Source organism: Egretta garzetta, unplaced genomic scaffold (genome assembly GCF_000687185.1).
Source record: "Egretta garzetta isolate BGI_Z169 unplaced genomic scaffold, ASM68718v1 scaffold498, whole genome shotgun sequence".
Taxonomy (NCBI): domain Eukaryota; kingdom Metazoa; phylum Chordata; class Aves; order Pelecaniformes; family Ardeidae; genus Egretta; species Egretta garzetta.
The window spans coordinates 113726-129266 of NW_009260494.1; the positions used below are offsets into that span (position 1 = coordinate 113726).

Below are 15541 nucleotides of genomic sequence, written 5' to 3' on the forward strand. Positions count from 1 at the left end.
AGCGGGCCCGGAGCCGGGCTCGTAACGCGGCGGAGCTCAGCCCCGGTACCCTCGGGGCGGTAACTGTCCCCCGGGCCTCGCCGTGCCCTCAGCAGCGGTCCTGGAGGCCCGGCTTGGGGACGGGGACAGGCCCTGGCCCCTCCCTGTGGCCCGGGACTCTCCGTGCCCGGGTGCTTGGGTGAGGATGGAGCCTCGCACCTCGCCTGCCCCGGAGCCCTGGGCCCCTGTGCCGCCAGCCCGGGTCTCTCTCTCTGTTTGCTGTTGCTGGGGCGTTTGGCAGCAGAGCTCCTTGGTGCCTGGCTGTCATCCCGCCCTCGGCATCACGGGCTGCTCCTCAGAGGTGCTGCTGTTAACGGAGAGGCCGGCGGGCTTCTCAGTCCCCACTGACAGTCAAGTTAAGATGTTTGTCCTATACCTGCCTGCAGTGATGCTCCTTCCCGCTGGTGCCCACCCGTGTGGCTGCTCTGGCTCTTTAAAGGATCATCTGGTTAAACGTGACATGTTGATACGATAGCCTTTGATGTAATGAGCAATACGGTCTGGTATTGTTAGACATGCTGGCACTGTTCCAACACGTTCTTCCTCTTCCTTCGGAGCAAGTATCACTGCCTGCCAGGCTCTTGCTCATCCTTGTTCTAGAGCTTGTATCGTGCCTTCCAAAGATGGCACCAGATATCTGGGCACTTTCCAATCCAAACGCCAAAAGCACTGGCTTTGTAACGGTAGGCAGAAGGCGAGGCTCTCCTATTGCTCTTGCGCTTGCTCTCGCCCTGAAACCTCTCTGAACTCCGGTTGCTTCCCAAATGGGAAGGTTGAGTGGGAGCTTGTCCTGGAGCTTGGCGCAGCTCCAATTATGGGAGGGACCATTTTTTGGCGAAGAAAGGTAATGGGTGCTATCTGGTTTATCTGGAATCTGCATGGAATTGTAGGCGATTTGATACTCCTCAGTTCATTTAGCCCACGTTCCTAAGGGAACAGCCTTGTTTCCTTAGGATCAAGTCCTCTGTGTGTGTATGCATCCTAACTACACTTGAACCCGCTGTCTGATTAAACCCAAATTTGTCAGAGCAGTAACGTTCTCAAAGGCGGTTGAGTCACGGTATGTTTGGGGAAAACAAATGACTGGGTGTAGGAAAGGGATCCTGTAAACAGTCTGAGTGTGAAGGCAGGGAAGTCATCCTTGAAACAACAAAATTTACCTGAGAGAACTTTTAAAGGACTACCTTGGGGGAAGTTTATGGTTGAAGTTTTGTGCACTGGAGCCCAGCTCTGGTAAAGTAGGAGGCAGCAGATAGTCAAGGTGCGCTTGGTCTGGTGCCTCGCATATCAATTCATTGAATGCTGCTTGTGCTCTTGCAATGCCTCAGCTGGTTTTGGGGATAAGTTGAAAGAGCTCAGCCAGAAAACAGTCAGAGGCAAAAGAAAAATGTCTAGCTCTTTACGAGTCGCGAGTTTCTATCTTAAGAGTCTGTCTCTTTGCATCCCTGCACAGATTTGTCATCTAGAACGTTCTGTGCCTCAAGGGCTGATGAATGCCAAGGGAGATCTTGACTAATTCCTGTTTCCTTTGTTCAGGGATATCATGTCCATTTACAAGGAACCGCCCCCAGGAATGTTTGTTGTGCCTGATCCCCACGACATGACCAAGGTAAGAGAAGATTTGGAGCTGCTTCAACTTTCCGCCTTTCTGTATGTTGCTGTGATGGCTGCTTTAAGGGTTTGCCCAAATGGAATATTCCCTTAATGTTTTGAGAGAAGTCAGGGTGAGTCTTGCAAGAGCATAACGAGGCTCCACTTTTCTTGGTGACATTGAGATGGGCTGCATTTGAAATGGGAGGAGGCTCTCAAGGGAACTGGCTCTGTGGGGAGATACCATCACAGGGATCTGAGGAGCTTCCACAGGTAAAGCCAGCTCTGCTTTAGTGGCCCTGTGAACCAACGGGATGCTCATCCAGCTCATTAAGTCCTACTGATGCTTGAAAACAATAGAGCAGCTCAAAGAAGAGAGTGCTCCGTGGAAAGCTGTTGGCCACGGGGGGCTTCTCAGAGAGGCTGGAAATGAGAGATGTCCATTAGCCACAAGCAGTGCTGTAGCAATAACTATATTCCGCCTGTGGAACTTGGAGGTGTTTGATTGTGAGCTGGCAGAGGGACGTGTCCCTGCACGCTGGCCCTGTGCTGCTGGGGAGCTGCCCGCTGGGTTCTCATCGGTACCAGGGTCGTGTGCAGGTCTGACCCACGCAGCCGCTCCCACCCCATCACCTCCTGCAGACTCACTCTCCAGGGACATGGGCATGCTTACAGCCTCTCCTGCCCCGGTTCTTCCCCTCCTGGCTCTTGGGGTTTTCCAGGACTGGGAATTTCCAATTATGTCAGAGAGAGCGCGGCGAGCTGGGAGGCAGAGGTTGCTCAAAGGGTGTTCTTGAGCCAGTGTGTTTCTTGGCTGGCGCTGCCCTTTCTCCAGCCAGTGTCACCTGGTCTGGCTGTGCTGGTTTCTGAGAGTCCTGCATGCGTGAGGTTACTTTGGTTTTCCCTCTGCTGCGCACTTCTCCCACCCCCCTGACAAATGTGGCATCCTCCAGATTCCCCCCATGTAAGCGCCTGCCTGGCTCAGGGCCCCCGGGTTTTTGGAGGCAGCGCAAAGGGAGTGTCTGCGCCACCAGCTCCCACCTGGGGCACTTAACCTCTGGCTTCCCTCAGCGGTGGTAGCTGAAGGTGCCAAAATGCCCTTCAAGGGACGCGTGGGTTTGCAGAACGCCAGCCTTGGCGCCTTTAACTGCAGTCCTGGGGAGGTGGGAGGCTGTTAAGGGAGACTGCTTGGATCACCTGGGGAGCAAGCTTCCCTAACAGCCCAAAGGGAGTAGATTTCCTGGTATGCAATTGGGATCTTTGAGGGTAATTAGCATGGGGAGAATAGGGCCTTAATTTCAGATCCTGGCAGAGGAAATTGAGTGATTGGTTTTAATAAGACCAAATCAACACGAGACCATAAAATTGAGAAATGCTCTAGTTTTGGCAGAAATTCTGAAATTTTTTTCCTTCTAAAATTAGAATTTTTTTCATATTTGAATTTTTTTTTTTTTTTTTTTTAAGCAGAGCTTACCAGCTGAACTGTGATTCAGTCTGGTTTGGACTGTATGGAGATGTATGGGAGGCAGCTGTTGTGGACTCTGGCCAAACCTTGCGTTGGAAACCTGCTTTGCACATTGAGTGTGGCAGAGGGGAGAGAAGTGCGCAGCAGCGGCTCTGGCTAACGAGGGAGGGAGGGAGGGAGGGTGAGGTATGGCCTGCACATGGCGTGTGCTCGTGGAAGACGCTGCCTCCGTGCTGCTGCCTGGGTGGAGATTTCTTGCCTTCGGTTGGCTTTGTTGAGGATTTGACGGTGCTGCACAATTTTGAAATGGTGCGCAAGACGGGCTTTTGTTTTCCAGATTCATGCATTGATCACAGGCCCATTTGACACGCCTTATGAAGGGGGTTTCTTCTTGTTCCTGTTTCGCTGTCCTCCAGATTATCCCATCCACCCACCAAGGGTCAAACTGATGACAACGGGAAATAACACAGTGAGGTTTAACCCCAACTTCTACCGCAATGGGAAAGTCTGCCTGAGTATTCTAGGGTAAGAGGAGACTTTGGCTGTTTTGATGGGAAATCAGGAGGTGGCTGCAGGCTGTATTCTGCCTCACGCATCCTTCTCAGCGCGTTGTGCCCTGATCTTGCCCCAGACCTGTGCTTGGATGCACCTTTATGCTTCTGTGAAGTCGTGTACAGAGTCAGTCTCGTAAAGCAGCACAAAGTCCTCTACCGAAATAAGAGTCTAACTTGTCTTTAAAAGCACCTGAGGACGGAGCAGGGGAAGCACGAAGTTCAGTGGACGCTGCCGCTTTTCTCCTGCTTCCCCTTGCAAAGCCTCAGCCCGAGCACCGCGTTTCTTCTGCTTTTGCGCTTTGCAGCCTGATCCTTAACATTGAATGTAGGTTTTTGTGGTTTTAATTTCCTCTCTCTGTGTGGGTTTAAAAATAAATAAAAAAAAAATTAAAAGCCGCTAAGAACTTCCTTGAGAGCCATTTGACTGCTCTGGGCTTCCACCTACACATAGTGTGTGGGGCTGAGCGGTGGGTGTAATGATTTCCAAGCACTGCTCCCGTGCTGCCTGTTCAAACAGGCTCCACTGCTGCAAATGCTTTTATTCACCTGCTTGATTTTCAAACACGTGAAAGTCCTGGTTGACTGAATGGTTCTTTCGGCTCTGCCAGAGGAAGCCTGGCCGTGGTGTAAGATTCCCAACCCCAGCTGTGACAGTTTCAGGTGCCAGTAAAGGAAGGCTTTTGCTGAGCCTCTGAACTGGTGCAGCTGGGGTGCTAGTCTGTAGTTCCTTCTGCTGCAGAGAGGGAGGAACGTCAGCCAGGTGAGGAAGGGGCAGTGAGGGCTTGAGCTGCTGCAGGGCTTTGATCAATCAACAGGGGTCTGAGCGCTGCTGTGATTGTAAGGCTGCCTTTGCTGGGATGGTTTCAGCAGCGTTGTGCATGAGCCACTTACACTGAAGTTGGTCCAAGTAGCTGATACCCATCAGCTGATAGATACTGGCCTCGGGGCTGCTAGAGAGAAACGTTGTGCTGGGAAACACCTTCCTCAGCACAGGAGTCGTCCTGATCCAGCCAGCTGGATGCCAATGCCTGCAGAGCACTGAGATGTGTAGGGCACGTCCATATCTCAGGGGTCTGAATGCCCAGCAGCTCCCACGCAAGCTGCCTTATCGCTCATGCAATTGTAGCCCCGGCATGGAAGCTAAATTATTGAAGGGTGAACAAAGAGCCTCAGCCTTAGCAGAACTGGGAATTGCAGAGGGAGCTGCAAATGAAAGGATTTAGGAAGAGCATATGTGGGTCAGCGCATCCTTGTTCAGCTCACAGGGAGACAGGTCTGTATCTGGAGCTAGGATATTAAGGGCGAGCAGCAGAACAGCTTTTTCTGCTTATGCTGTTCTGTGCAGAGGTTTTTGCTACCCTGTGTGTATGAAACAGGCACCTTATTCCTATAGCGGAGCATCCCGTTAGTGCTTTCGATGGCAGTCCTTGTGATGAGTGTCTGCATTACAGACTGCACAAGTGATGGTCTTGTTTGGGTCCTGAAAATCAGATTTCGGGTCTTACGAGTTGTTGGTTTTGACCTACGGTAGTGCTGGTAGCTTGTGTTGCTCCAGGCCGCTGTGCGGGACGATAGCCATAGCTCTAAAGTGCCCTGTAAAATGCTTAGAAATGTTACTGTCCCTCAGCTCTTGGGTGATGCCCTGGGTGCAGTGAAGTTTACCAGCCTCTCTTGTCTTCCTAGAGCTAAAGTACTCATGTGGTTGAGAGAATAAACTACTTTGGCCCTGAAAACTTTCTCAGGGTCCAGTGCTTTCTATATCTGCAGCAGCTGTTTCTTTTCCTGTCACATTTCTGTAAGGTGGAGATGTGGTTCCCAAGCTTTCTGATCTTTGGCGGCTGGAGGGATGGTGCTCACTAGGCCGGTCCTGCGTTGTTAATTGATGCTTTTCTGTTTTAATGCCTCAGCACTTGGACCGGGCCTGCATGGAGCCCAGCACAGAGTATCTCTTCAGTCCTCATCTCCATCCAGTCTCTGATGACTGAGAACCCCTATCACAATGAACCCGGCTTTGAGCAGGTGAGAGTTTGAGGTGGATCATCTCTGGTTCTGCAGCGATCTGTCTCTTCCCTCCACACCTTGCTCCTGGTGGCAAATCCCATTCTGGAAACGGGGACAAAAGTAGGTTATGTTGCTTGGCTCTTTTCCAGCTTGCTCTGCCTCTGCTCAGAGCTTGAGGGGGAGTTGCAAGCCAGCTCTGAACCGGAGGCTGCTTAGCTCATGTATGTGTAAGGTAACAGAAGAACAAGAGGCATTTGAGAAATTGCTGGGGAGATGGGATGGCTCTTCATTTCTCTGCCACGCAACTCCCGAAATGGCTTCCTTGGGACATATTGTCTCGCAGGAACCAAACTGCTCAGGTTTTCATGGTTTCCAGCATCTCGGAGAGGGGTTTCTGTGCTAACTTTATCAGTTGACCTGTCTCCGCAGCTGTGTGAGTCTGAGGCTCTGGAGACGTGTAAAATCTTGCCAGCTTTTCATTTGCAGTATAGATTAACTCGGCGTACATAGAACAGAAAAAGCCGTAGTGGGTTTGTGCACTGGTAAAATTCATTGAGCCCAGGAGGGAGAGACGAAGAGCCCTTGCAGTCGCCTGGACTCACTGGCCCAAATTCCATTTCCAGGAGAGGCACCCTGGGGACAGCAAGAACTACAATGAGTGCATTCGGCACGAGACCATCCGGGTAGCAGTGTGCGACATGCTGGAAGGAAAGTGTCCCTGTCCTGAGCCGTTACGGTATGGAATGGAGGGAGCATGAGAAAGTGGGTGTGGGGAAGCAAAATAAACTTCTCTGTCCGCCCTTCCTGAGAGTTGCTCCAGGGAAGAGCAAGTCTTTAACTCTGCCTAGTCGCTTTGTTTCCCCTGAAGTGGATGGCTGCATCTGTGGGGAGCCCTGGAGCCGTGCATTGACAAAGGCTGCGTTAATGTGCACAGTGGCTGCATCCTCTGACTTGTGTTTGAGTATAAACGTGCCTTGTCTTATGGGGGGGGAAAAAAAACATCTCGGAGGGAGGGGAGCACAGCTGTTGTGGAAAGGCGTGCAGGATCTCTTCAGCTGTACTGATGCTGCAATTGGTTTCGCTCTGTGTCCTGCCTCGCTGTACTCTGTTAGTTCTCTGGGACACCCTCTATGGGTGTCCACCCTGATTCCAGGAACTGGAGTTTGGTGGGATGGGGTGATCCTGGGTGATGTGGCCGTTGTAACACTGTCATTTTGTGTTGACTGTTTGCTCTCTCGTTGCGTTCAGGGGTGTAATGGAGAAATCCTTCATGGAATACTACGACTTCTATGAAGGGGTGTGTAAAGAGAGACTTTATCTGCAAGGACAGACGATGCAGGTGGGTGGCAGACAATCTTCTTGTTGATAACACACTGCCTTAGATAAGGGTGTGTGCTTAGTGACAAACAACAATGTGCAGCACCTAGGGGTACATGGCGTGGATCCGGATCTTTTCTATGAAATGTGGATTCCAACTTTGAATCACCCGTGAAACTGAGACCTGAGGCGTTCCTGTGGCTAAAACACTACCTTCCCCAAGCTCAGAGTGTGCACGTGGTGTGTGCAAGGCTGTTAGACTTCTCGGAGTGCTGGACCTGAGGCACTCTCCAGGCAAGCAGGTACTTCTTTCAGCAGTGGAACCGGTACGGTTTGTTTTCATGTGGATTTGGTGCTAAGCCAGGGAGGGCACATGCAGGTTATTCCGTGCTGGTGGCAACTGAACTCCATTTGCCGTATTTTCCTGTTGGGTCACTGGTAGAGTTTCTCTCTTCCTGAGGTTCCTTTGCTCATACAACAGGTAGGAACTTTTCTCTGACACTCCTTGTTCTGTCAGATGAGATTGAAAGTGGCTGACTGAGCGAAAAGTTACTGGAGGAGGAAGGGGTGGGGAAGAGTGACAATACGGCAGACACATCTAGACAGGTTGAATACAGGAGCTTGTTTCTGCAGGAAAGTAGACTTTAAAGAATTGCCAAGCTATTTGCGTATGAACAGATGTGTCTTCCGCCCTCATCAGCCACCTCTTGTCTGACTCATTGAGAAATTCCACTGCTAAGAAAAGATGGAGGTGGCTGATTTAATGATCTTGTGTCTCCGAGCCCTTTTTTCCTGTCAGTGCCTTCACTGGCGGTGTAATTCATTAATTGAAAGCACTCCCAGAGCAGGAGAGTTGGTGTTTGGAGTGAGAAATTCCCATAAGGAAGGTCTGTGCCTGCAGAGAGCACTGAACTGAAGGCTGTGTAGTGAAGTTTGGTGACATCAGAGGACTGTCAGGTGTGGCCCGCTCTTGTTTATTCTTCAGGGAGCCAGGGCTCGGTTGCTTCCTCCATGGGTTTATGGACTGTGGCCTGGGACTGTGTTGTGTTCAGTTCCCAGAGACACTCACTGCTGTGATCTGTTTTCTGCTCACTTGTAAATAGTAGTGCAGCAAGCGTGAACACAACGTGCTGGAGAGATTGCATTGTTGTCTTCGTTGCCCTGTATTTCAAATACAGTCACTCCAGGCTCTGTATCGGTGGAGTGCTTGCCAGATGTGCTGTCTTGTTAACTCTGGGGCCACGTGTGGGCTTGTACCAGAGGTTCCCATCAGACAGGACAGCCTAAACTCCACCATCACCTCGTATAGCCCTAGCAATGTGTCTTTGACCTGGGACGGGGATAAAAGCAGCAAATATTATATAATTTCCAAAGACTTTCTTGCCTCTGATTTGGCTACATCTCAGCTGGGGGCCTTGATTTACAATAAGAATAGTGATGCTTTCATTTGGAAAGGGTCTGTAGCACTAATATAAAGTGTGGTCAAGTCTCCGGCCTCTGGGTTTTAGGGGCTTTCATTTGTAATGTTTTCCCTGCCTCCTTGGAGCGGGCCTGAGACCAAATCTTTGAAGTAGTTCCCTTCCTCAAAGCTGCTACTAGAAATCCAACCCATGTCTTCCCGGCCTTTCGAAGTTTGCTTGGGTTTGTAAGGTTTCCCAAAAGAGACTCCAAACAGAAATTATCTTCAGTCTTCAACCTCTGCCATGACAATGGAAAGTTTAGGGCCCTTTCTGTCATAAGATGGGATTTAACCCTTAAGTCTTTGACCATTTGTTGCCCAGTTACGATATGGCTTTTTCCTTTCTGCCTCTTGCCAGCAGGATAATGGTCTGTATTAACAGGCTTATCTACGGTTTTCTTCCAGGATCCTTTTGGTGAAAAACGAGGCCACTTTGACTATCAGTCCCTATTAGTGCGTTTGCAAGGCATTCGGCAGAAGGTGCAAGAGAAACACCAGCAGGAGAATACAGAAATAGACTCTGAGAGCAGTTCCTCTGAGACAGAGACAGACATTCAAGGTTGCTCTAAAGCTTAGAGCTGCGTTAACAGTGGAGAGGCCAAGCCATGGGGATGTTCTGTCTTCACGCTCTAGAGTACCCCTGACAGACTCGACAACCAAATCGATGCCAGAGCAGAGAAAACTGCGGGATATCTTCTGTCTCCTTTTACTGCTCTGGTGGATAACGCTGAACGAGAAGACTTCATGCTAGACAAAGCCAAGCTTGTGACAGGCTACTCTTAAAAGGTACTTACTATGCTAGAAAGCTGGAGCATGTGGCGTCAGGTTATTTTTTGGAAACACCTACACTGGTTGTTTTTTTTTTTTTTTTTGTTTGTTTGGTTTTTTTTTTATTCTCCATTTGATTAAAGAATGAGATCTAGACTGCAAATCCTCTTTACAGCTTTTCTGTTCCTAGACAGTGAGCCCTTCCCTGGGGCCATGCTGAACGTGGAGCTGTAGGTGTGGGAGCACTTCGATGAGTCCAGGGTGTGACAGGGCCCGCGCACCGTGTGCCCGGGCGAAACCTTTTTGTGCGGGTTGGGAGAGATGGAGCCTCTCTGCTCTGTGGAGCCCATCTACCTGATGTCTTTCTTCTAGACACTGTTCTAGACAGACCAAAGATAAAAGAGCAGTGGTGGAATCTGGGCTCCTTTCTGAAAGCTTTACTCAAGCCCTGGGTGACTTCATCCAGTGAGACTTCAGGCACAAAGGGGCAGGTGAAAAGCGGAAACTGCAAGAATCCATAAATCGAGTGCAGGTGTGTTCATCCTGGCCTTTTGGGGAAGGGAGGGTGAGAAAATCCTCGGTCAGAGATGGGGGGAACACTTAAAAATAAGTCCAGTTTGTGTATTATTTTTTTAAGGTGTTGATTTGAATTTAGCATTCTAGAAATATTTTATTCTGGCTGCTCTAAACAGAGCTGTTTTGTTTCCTTAACTGAAGTACTCTTTGCTTTCCACCTCTCTACTCAGTGTAATGTTTTATTTTTCCTCCCTTCTTCCTCCTGCCACCTCACTCCCCGCTGCTACCCTGACCTGTCAGATTGACACGCTAGAATAAGGGGCAATTCTAGCTAAGGAAGCCACTGTTCCTGGGTGGAGTTCTTCAGAGGTGTACGCCTTGTCACGGACAAATTCCTTTGCCAAACTTGGCCGAGCGCAAGCTAGCCGAGTGTCGTAAAGTTTAACACTTCAGTGCTTTGAACGCTTTAAACAGCAGCTTTTTACTGTGAGGGAAGGCCGGCCTCTCGGAGAGGTGGCTGCTGGCTGCGAGTGCCAATACATCAAAGGTGTATTCCGTGTAACTCGGGTGGAGGTGGAATACCCAGTTTCTCCAGGTAAATGAGCCTGGTGATGATTGATTGGAGCAGTATAATGTTTTGTTGATAAAGAGCTTAATCTACTTTTTTATTATTATTTTTACGGGAGCTTTGATAGAAAGCTAAGCACAAAGTTGCACATTGTCCTGGGCCCTCTCCCAGTTTCTTTAAACACCTTCCCACCAGCTCAGCCCTGCTTCAGACTCCTGGTGGTGGTGGGAGAACTTCCAACGTGGTCACCTTTGTTCTAAAAAAAGTGCAGAATAGAGGGGCCAAAAGAAAGACCCCTGCCATGTGCTGTACAGAAAGGCAATGCCCCATGCGTCACTGAATTATTTTCGGTCTCTGTGATTTAGATCAACTCTTGCAGAACTCAGAAGCCTGCACATTGCTGCTTAAGCAGTTCTGAAAAGCTGAAAGGTGGAAACATTTCCCAATTGTTAAGGTGCCATTTATCAACTTAAGAACCGTTTTTTCCCTTTAGCAAGCAAACTCCCCTCGGTCTGTCATTGGCTTGATTTAGACTTAAACCCTGTCTTCCCTCGAGGGAAAGCTGAACTTACATAGGACTCGCTCAACACATATGCTAGGTGAGAGTAAATAAAGCGGGGTTCACCTGGAAATGAGGTCTCGGGGAGGCAGAGGGGTCTCCCGAGAAGCCCTGAGCTGCGCGCTACTTCGCCGCCTCTTTAATCCCATTGTAAATGTCACGTTGTTTTTCACCATTCGGTAGCATTGTGGGTAGAGCTGTGACTCTGCTGCCTTCCCAAGGCAGAGCTGGTTCTGAAATCCGTTTGTGATGCATGTGGCGTTACCATCCACCGATACAACGGAACAAGAAAATGCCTTATTGTGGACACTATTCACATAACTAGCATGTGGCTGTACAAGAGAAGTATTAGTTTTATAGCTCTAATGTTGTCTGTCCTTCCATTTCTGAATGTTTCCATTTCAAAGTGACAATCCTCAGATGACTGCTCTAGGCAGAGATGTTTTAGCAACAGATTTTTAGACCTAATTGAGTTGAAAATATATGCACAAGAGTCACTCTAAGATACCTTGTTTATATACTATTGTACATAAGATTTTTTTTTTTTGTGCAATAAAGTTTGTTTTGGCTGAATCTAGACTGTGGTACTCCTTAGTGGAACAACGACTCATTCACAGAGCAGAGAGAACTACACAACAGTTCCTTGGTGTCACTGCTGGCTCCGAGATTCTTTACTCGGGGTCACACTTGCATCCTCTGAGACTGCAGTTGCAGCTTAGATAATTACCTTGTCACAGGAAGAAGAAAATTAGTTGTTTGTAGTGGTAAGTGTCACTTCCACCCACAACAGAGGAGCAAATTCAGAGGTAAGCAAGTATGAATTAGGCCTATTCAACTTCTCAAGCTAGACACTCTTTACGAAACTTTTATTTCAAGTCCGCTGTCCCTGTGTTTCAGGTGATGTGCAAGTAACCCCACAAGAAGAGTTATATACAGGCACAGAACACATAGCAGTCAAGGTATTGCCTCCTTGGCTTCCTCTGGAGTGATTTCCTGAGAGTACAGCTCTGTAAAGAGAGCAGGCAGCCAGTACTGAGGTTCTCCTGCTGCCTGCGTATCCAGCCAGGCCATTCCTTCCTTCAGCAAGTGTTCCTATACAAACAGAGTGGAAACCGTGAGTGAAACTTAACTGGCTGAGAGGCCATTCACAATAGCAGCCTGACCCCGCCTTCATTCTAGGGTAAGGGAAGGTGTAGAACTTGGGCTACAATTATTTTTTACTCAGCTTGACCAGGAGAAGTTATAGTTCAGACATCCAGCCACGCCCACCATGCACGTCTGTGTAGGACCCGAGCTAACAAGATTTGAGTTTTAATGGGGATCAGGGAAGCCACAGGAATATCTGCAGCTTCTGAGGTCCTGCTTTCCTCAGCCTACCTTTACACAGTGTGTACTCCACCTTTGCTCTACCAGCGAGCTTAGGATCCCCCACGCATGCCGTGATAACGCATCCCCGGCACTCCCATCTGCCGCAGGGCTGTGGGAGCAGCCACCAGGCTGTCATGGAACTCCACTGCCCACAAGAGACCTTCATGGAACTCCACTGCCCACAAGAGACCTTCATACGTACCAGCACTTGCTTTGCACGTTCCGTCTCCCACTTCAGGCTGGATCTGATCTCACTGACTGTTACGTAGCCCTTTTTCTGAAATGAGAGGAAAAAGACTGTGTGCTTATCATCAACTTAAGTCCATAGTTTAGCAGAGTGGGGACAGTTTTGCCTGTCAGCCTGGTCTAATCACAGCTCCTTGTCATGGAAGCAGTAAGGTTTTTTTCAAGGTGGTTGTATTTTAAAGTCTTTTGGCTCAGTACCTCTGCCAGCTGCAAGACGACAGTGTGATCCATGTTCAGTTCAGCTGGTACAGACTGGATCAGATACGTCCCACCAACAGGGATAATCCCAAAGCCATTCCCCAAGACCTTCAGCTTCTTGATTGCACGAAGGAGATCATCCCTGAGAAGCAGAGGTCAATGCAAGGCTTTAAAGCGAGAGCCTCTCTCAAACTGCACGCTACGTTCTGTAAATGAGGAAGACTTGACGTGCAGAAGCTATGAGCAGCGATAGCTCCTTGGAGCTTGCTGCAGTTTCAGGTAATCAACAGCTGGAAAAAAAAAATCTTAAAAACTAATTTAGTTTGCATATCCATGCCCCCCTTCAGAAGTGCAGACTGCATGAGAGACACGCTTGGAGCCCCTGAGCTTTATGATTCAGCCCCAATTAGTGATCATGGTGAGTTGTGACCTAAAATCTGCTTCTGCAATGACACATATCAGTGCCTGCCTTCCAGCTCAGGAGACCGCAGCAGCTTCAGCAGGCTGCAGCGGTCAGAGCTGGACTTGCAGGGGACGGACGGACTGCCTCCAGCTCACGGCAACAGTCCTTTATGCTGGAGGGCTCCCAGGGAAAGCACGCTGCTGCCTCTGAACTGGTTAAGTCATTAATTGGGGATCACGTGTAAGTGGCTCCATTGCTAGAATTCAAATTTAGAGTCCCAATTAACAGCAGCACCTTCAAGTCACCCCCTTTTCTTCCCCAAATGCTACTCAACTCCCCTCTCCTGCGATACACGGACACTCACTGGCTGACATCCTGAGCAAACTTCCCCCTTCCCTTCAGCACTTGCTGATGAAGTTCTTCCAGTGTTATCAGACCTAGGAGCCGACAAAAGGAGACAGGAAAGCGTTACTGCATAGCAACAAGATGACTCCAGCGCGAGCAGCCGAGTCCTTTGTGCATCTGCCCCTGGCTCGCCCCGGCCTTCCCTTACAAGCGGCTGGTCATTGTTCCCAGTATCAAGCCTTGGGTGGGATAAGCATCCCGACCCTTCTGTTCCCAGACCTAGCACGCAGCAGGCAGCTGTTGCCTTCTCCCACAAATGTACTGGACTCAAGTTTCAGCCGGCTTTGCTGTAGCCCATTCCTGCGCTCCGATTGCCCTTCTGGAGTTAACCTCTATCTTTTCATTGGGTGCTTATCACTGGTATTCCAACTCTTCTGGATGTCGCTGTGATCCTTTAGAGACAATCCCACTGCCAGGCTCAAAGCAGTAACTCAGCAGTTTCGTACTCCCTCAGGATTGTCACCGACCCCTGCCCCTTCCCCGGGCACCGAGAGTTACAGTTTTGTTAACTGGGCAGGGCAGGGCTGCTGGATTTCTGTAGAATCGATGAAGGTGGGTGATCGCGAGCGGTGCAGCTATATCACGTCGTACAAGCCAAGTGAGGCTTTTGGGGACAATGAAGAAAACCGCCATCTCAGGAATTTGTGAAATCTAGTGAAAAACACTACACTGAGCCACGCCACTCGTTTTCCACAGGGAAAAGGCATCCTCCTATTCACTGTACCTCCTAGAAACCAGACATGGTGGGATCCTCACCTCCGTTCCTGTGTTTCAGGGCCAGGCAAACTTCGATGATCTGCACACCCAGTTCATAGTAAAAGTCTCCAACTCCCAGCATCTCTGACCAGAATCCTTTCCCGGCTGTGAAGCGAGAAAGGGGAAAGCGATTGGACCACTGGCAGAAACACCCTCCCTCGACAACTACCGGCGCGAAGCAGACTGCTCGCCAGCCTGGCTGCGAGGCCTCAGGTCTGTCCATGAGGAGCCTCCATTCTGGGTGTCCCCACCTGTCTTCCCCACACCCAAAGGTACGTTACACCAACTTAACCCCCAGGAATCAAACCAGCATCAGCTTTCCTCACGGAAACTCCAGCTTCACCGCGAGCTGTTTACAGTATGAGAGCGGCGAGGTGAATCCCCAGTCACCAACCCCGGTGCCTGTTCCTCACATGCCAAAGGATCCACGCCGATTGTGGCACACATGTCCTGGAACTGGACCCGGAACTCGGGGTTCTTACGGATCTCTTGCTTGTGTTTGCTGGCAAACTCTTCTAAGTTGGTCTTAAACATGTCCAGCTGCTTAGACATCTGAAAGAGAATTGCGGAGAAGCGTTTCTGCCTTAACACTTGTTCAGTGCAGTTTTTCTGTAAACGCAGCCCCCAACAGGCACTCAGCAAGCAGAGTCCTCACGAAACGCTCGGGCCTCTGACGTGCTGCCCACGCGGTGCAGATGGCCCCAGTGGCCTTAAAGGAAGGAAACAAGATAAAAATGGCTCGCTGGAATCGGCCTTCTCCACACGTACACTTCTAACACTGAATACAAACCAGTACCAGCGGAGAGAAGGCAAGGCAAAGGGCCGCTCTGAACCACGAGGTAGGCTGGGAAGGGGGGCAGCAGCTATTCTGCGATGCACGTGGGGTGGGAACCGTTCTACAGAAGTGAGACGTTGCTGGGGTCTCGAGAAGGGAGGCAGAGCGAGACCCGGAGCAACCATCACAGCTCTCTGGAGGAAAGGCAGCCTCGCGGGCGCCGTCGTTACCCGCGCTGCTCGCGCACAGCGCTCCGGACACCGAAGCAGAGGAGGAAACGAAGCCCGGGTTTGCGGCTGGGCCCCCAGCCGCGGTTGTTCCGGATCTCCCACCTGGGCCAGCTGGTCTTCGGCCAGGACCGTCCCTCGCTCCTTGTACTTCGCCTGCAGGAGGAAAACGGGACGGTGGAGGCGGTGCTGAAGGACGGAGGGACCGGGAACCAAAACCCGACGCGGGAGATGCTCCTCAAAGGCGGGTGAAGCAGGAGGACACGGGGCCGGTGCCCCGGGCGAGCGGGGAGGCTGCTGGGACGCTCGGGGCACCCTGGGCTTGGA

At 50.3% G+C, this 15541-nt stretch overlaps 2 protein-coding genes across 4 annotated transcripts in view; one reads left to right on the top strand and one right to left on the bottom strand.

Moving 5' to 3' along the window:
• The window catches only part of UBE2Z (ubiquitin conjugating enzyme E2 Z), a 16273-nt gene extending 4635 nt beyond the window's left edge, over nucleotides 1-11638 (top strand). The window contains exons 4-10 of one of the 2 annotated variants that reach the window (XR_004842712.1): nucleotides 1576-1648; nucleotides 3432-3619; nucleotides 5556-5667; nucleotides 6273-6385; nucleotides 6898-6988; nucleotides 8831-9211; nucleotides 11395-11638. Coding sequence is in view for 1 of the 2 variants with exons in the window: in XM_035899913.1 (XP_035755806.1) it covers nucleotides 1576-1648; nucleotides 3432-3619; nucleotides 5556-5667; nucleotides 6273-6385; nucleotides 6898-6988; nucleotides 8831-9001 (748 nt within the window). In the remaining variant the exon portion in view is untranslated. Of the gene's footprint in view, nucleotides 1-1575; nucleotides 1649-3431; nucleotides 3620-5555; nucleotides 5668-6272; nucleotides 6386-6897; nucleotides 6989-8830; nucleotides 11369-11394 lie in introns of those variants that run through there. The other variant, XM_035899913.1, reaches the window with a different exon arrangement.
• Nucleotides 11639-11687: 49 nt separating this feature from the next.
• On the bottom strand, nucleotides 11688-15391 carry SNF8 (SNF8 subunit of ESCRT-II). 2 transcript variants are annotated; one of them, XM_009644386.2, is made up of 7 exons: nucleotides 15320-15391; nucleotides 14626-14764; nucleotides 14213-14317; nucleotides 13416-13488; nucleotides 12649-12790; nucleotides 12407-12481; nucleotides 11688-11928 (listed from the first exon to the last, which is right to left on the bottom strand). In XM_009644386.2, the coding sequence occupies exons 2-7, from the start codon at nucleotides 14762-14764 to the stop codon at nucleotides 11791-11793; spliced, it is 672 nt and encodes a 223-aa protein (XP_009642681.1). In that variant the 5' UTR covers nucleotides 15320-15391; the 3' UTR covers nucleotides 11688-11790. The 2 variants fall into 2 exon arrangements, with proteins under 2 accessions (XP_009642681.1, XP_035755807.1); XM_035899914.1 differs by lacking the exon at nucleotides 11688-11928 and adding an exon at nucleotides 11953-12364 and having other exon boundaries at nucleotides 12395-12481; nucleotides 14626-15366.
• Between the last annotated feature and the right edge of the window lie 150 nt (nucleotides 15392-15541).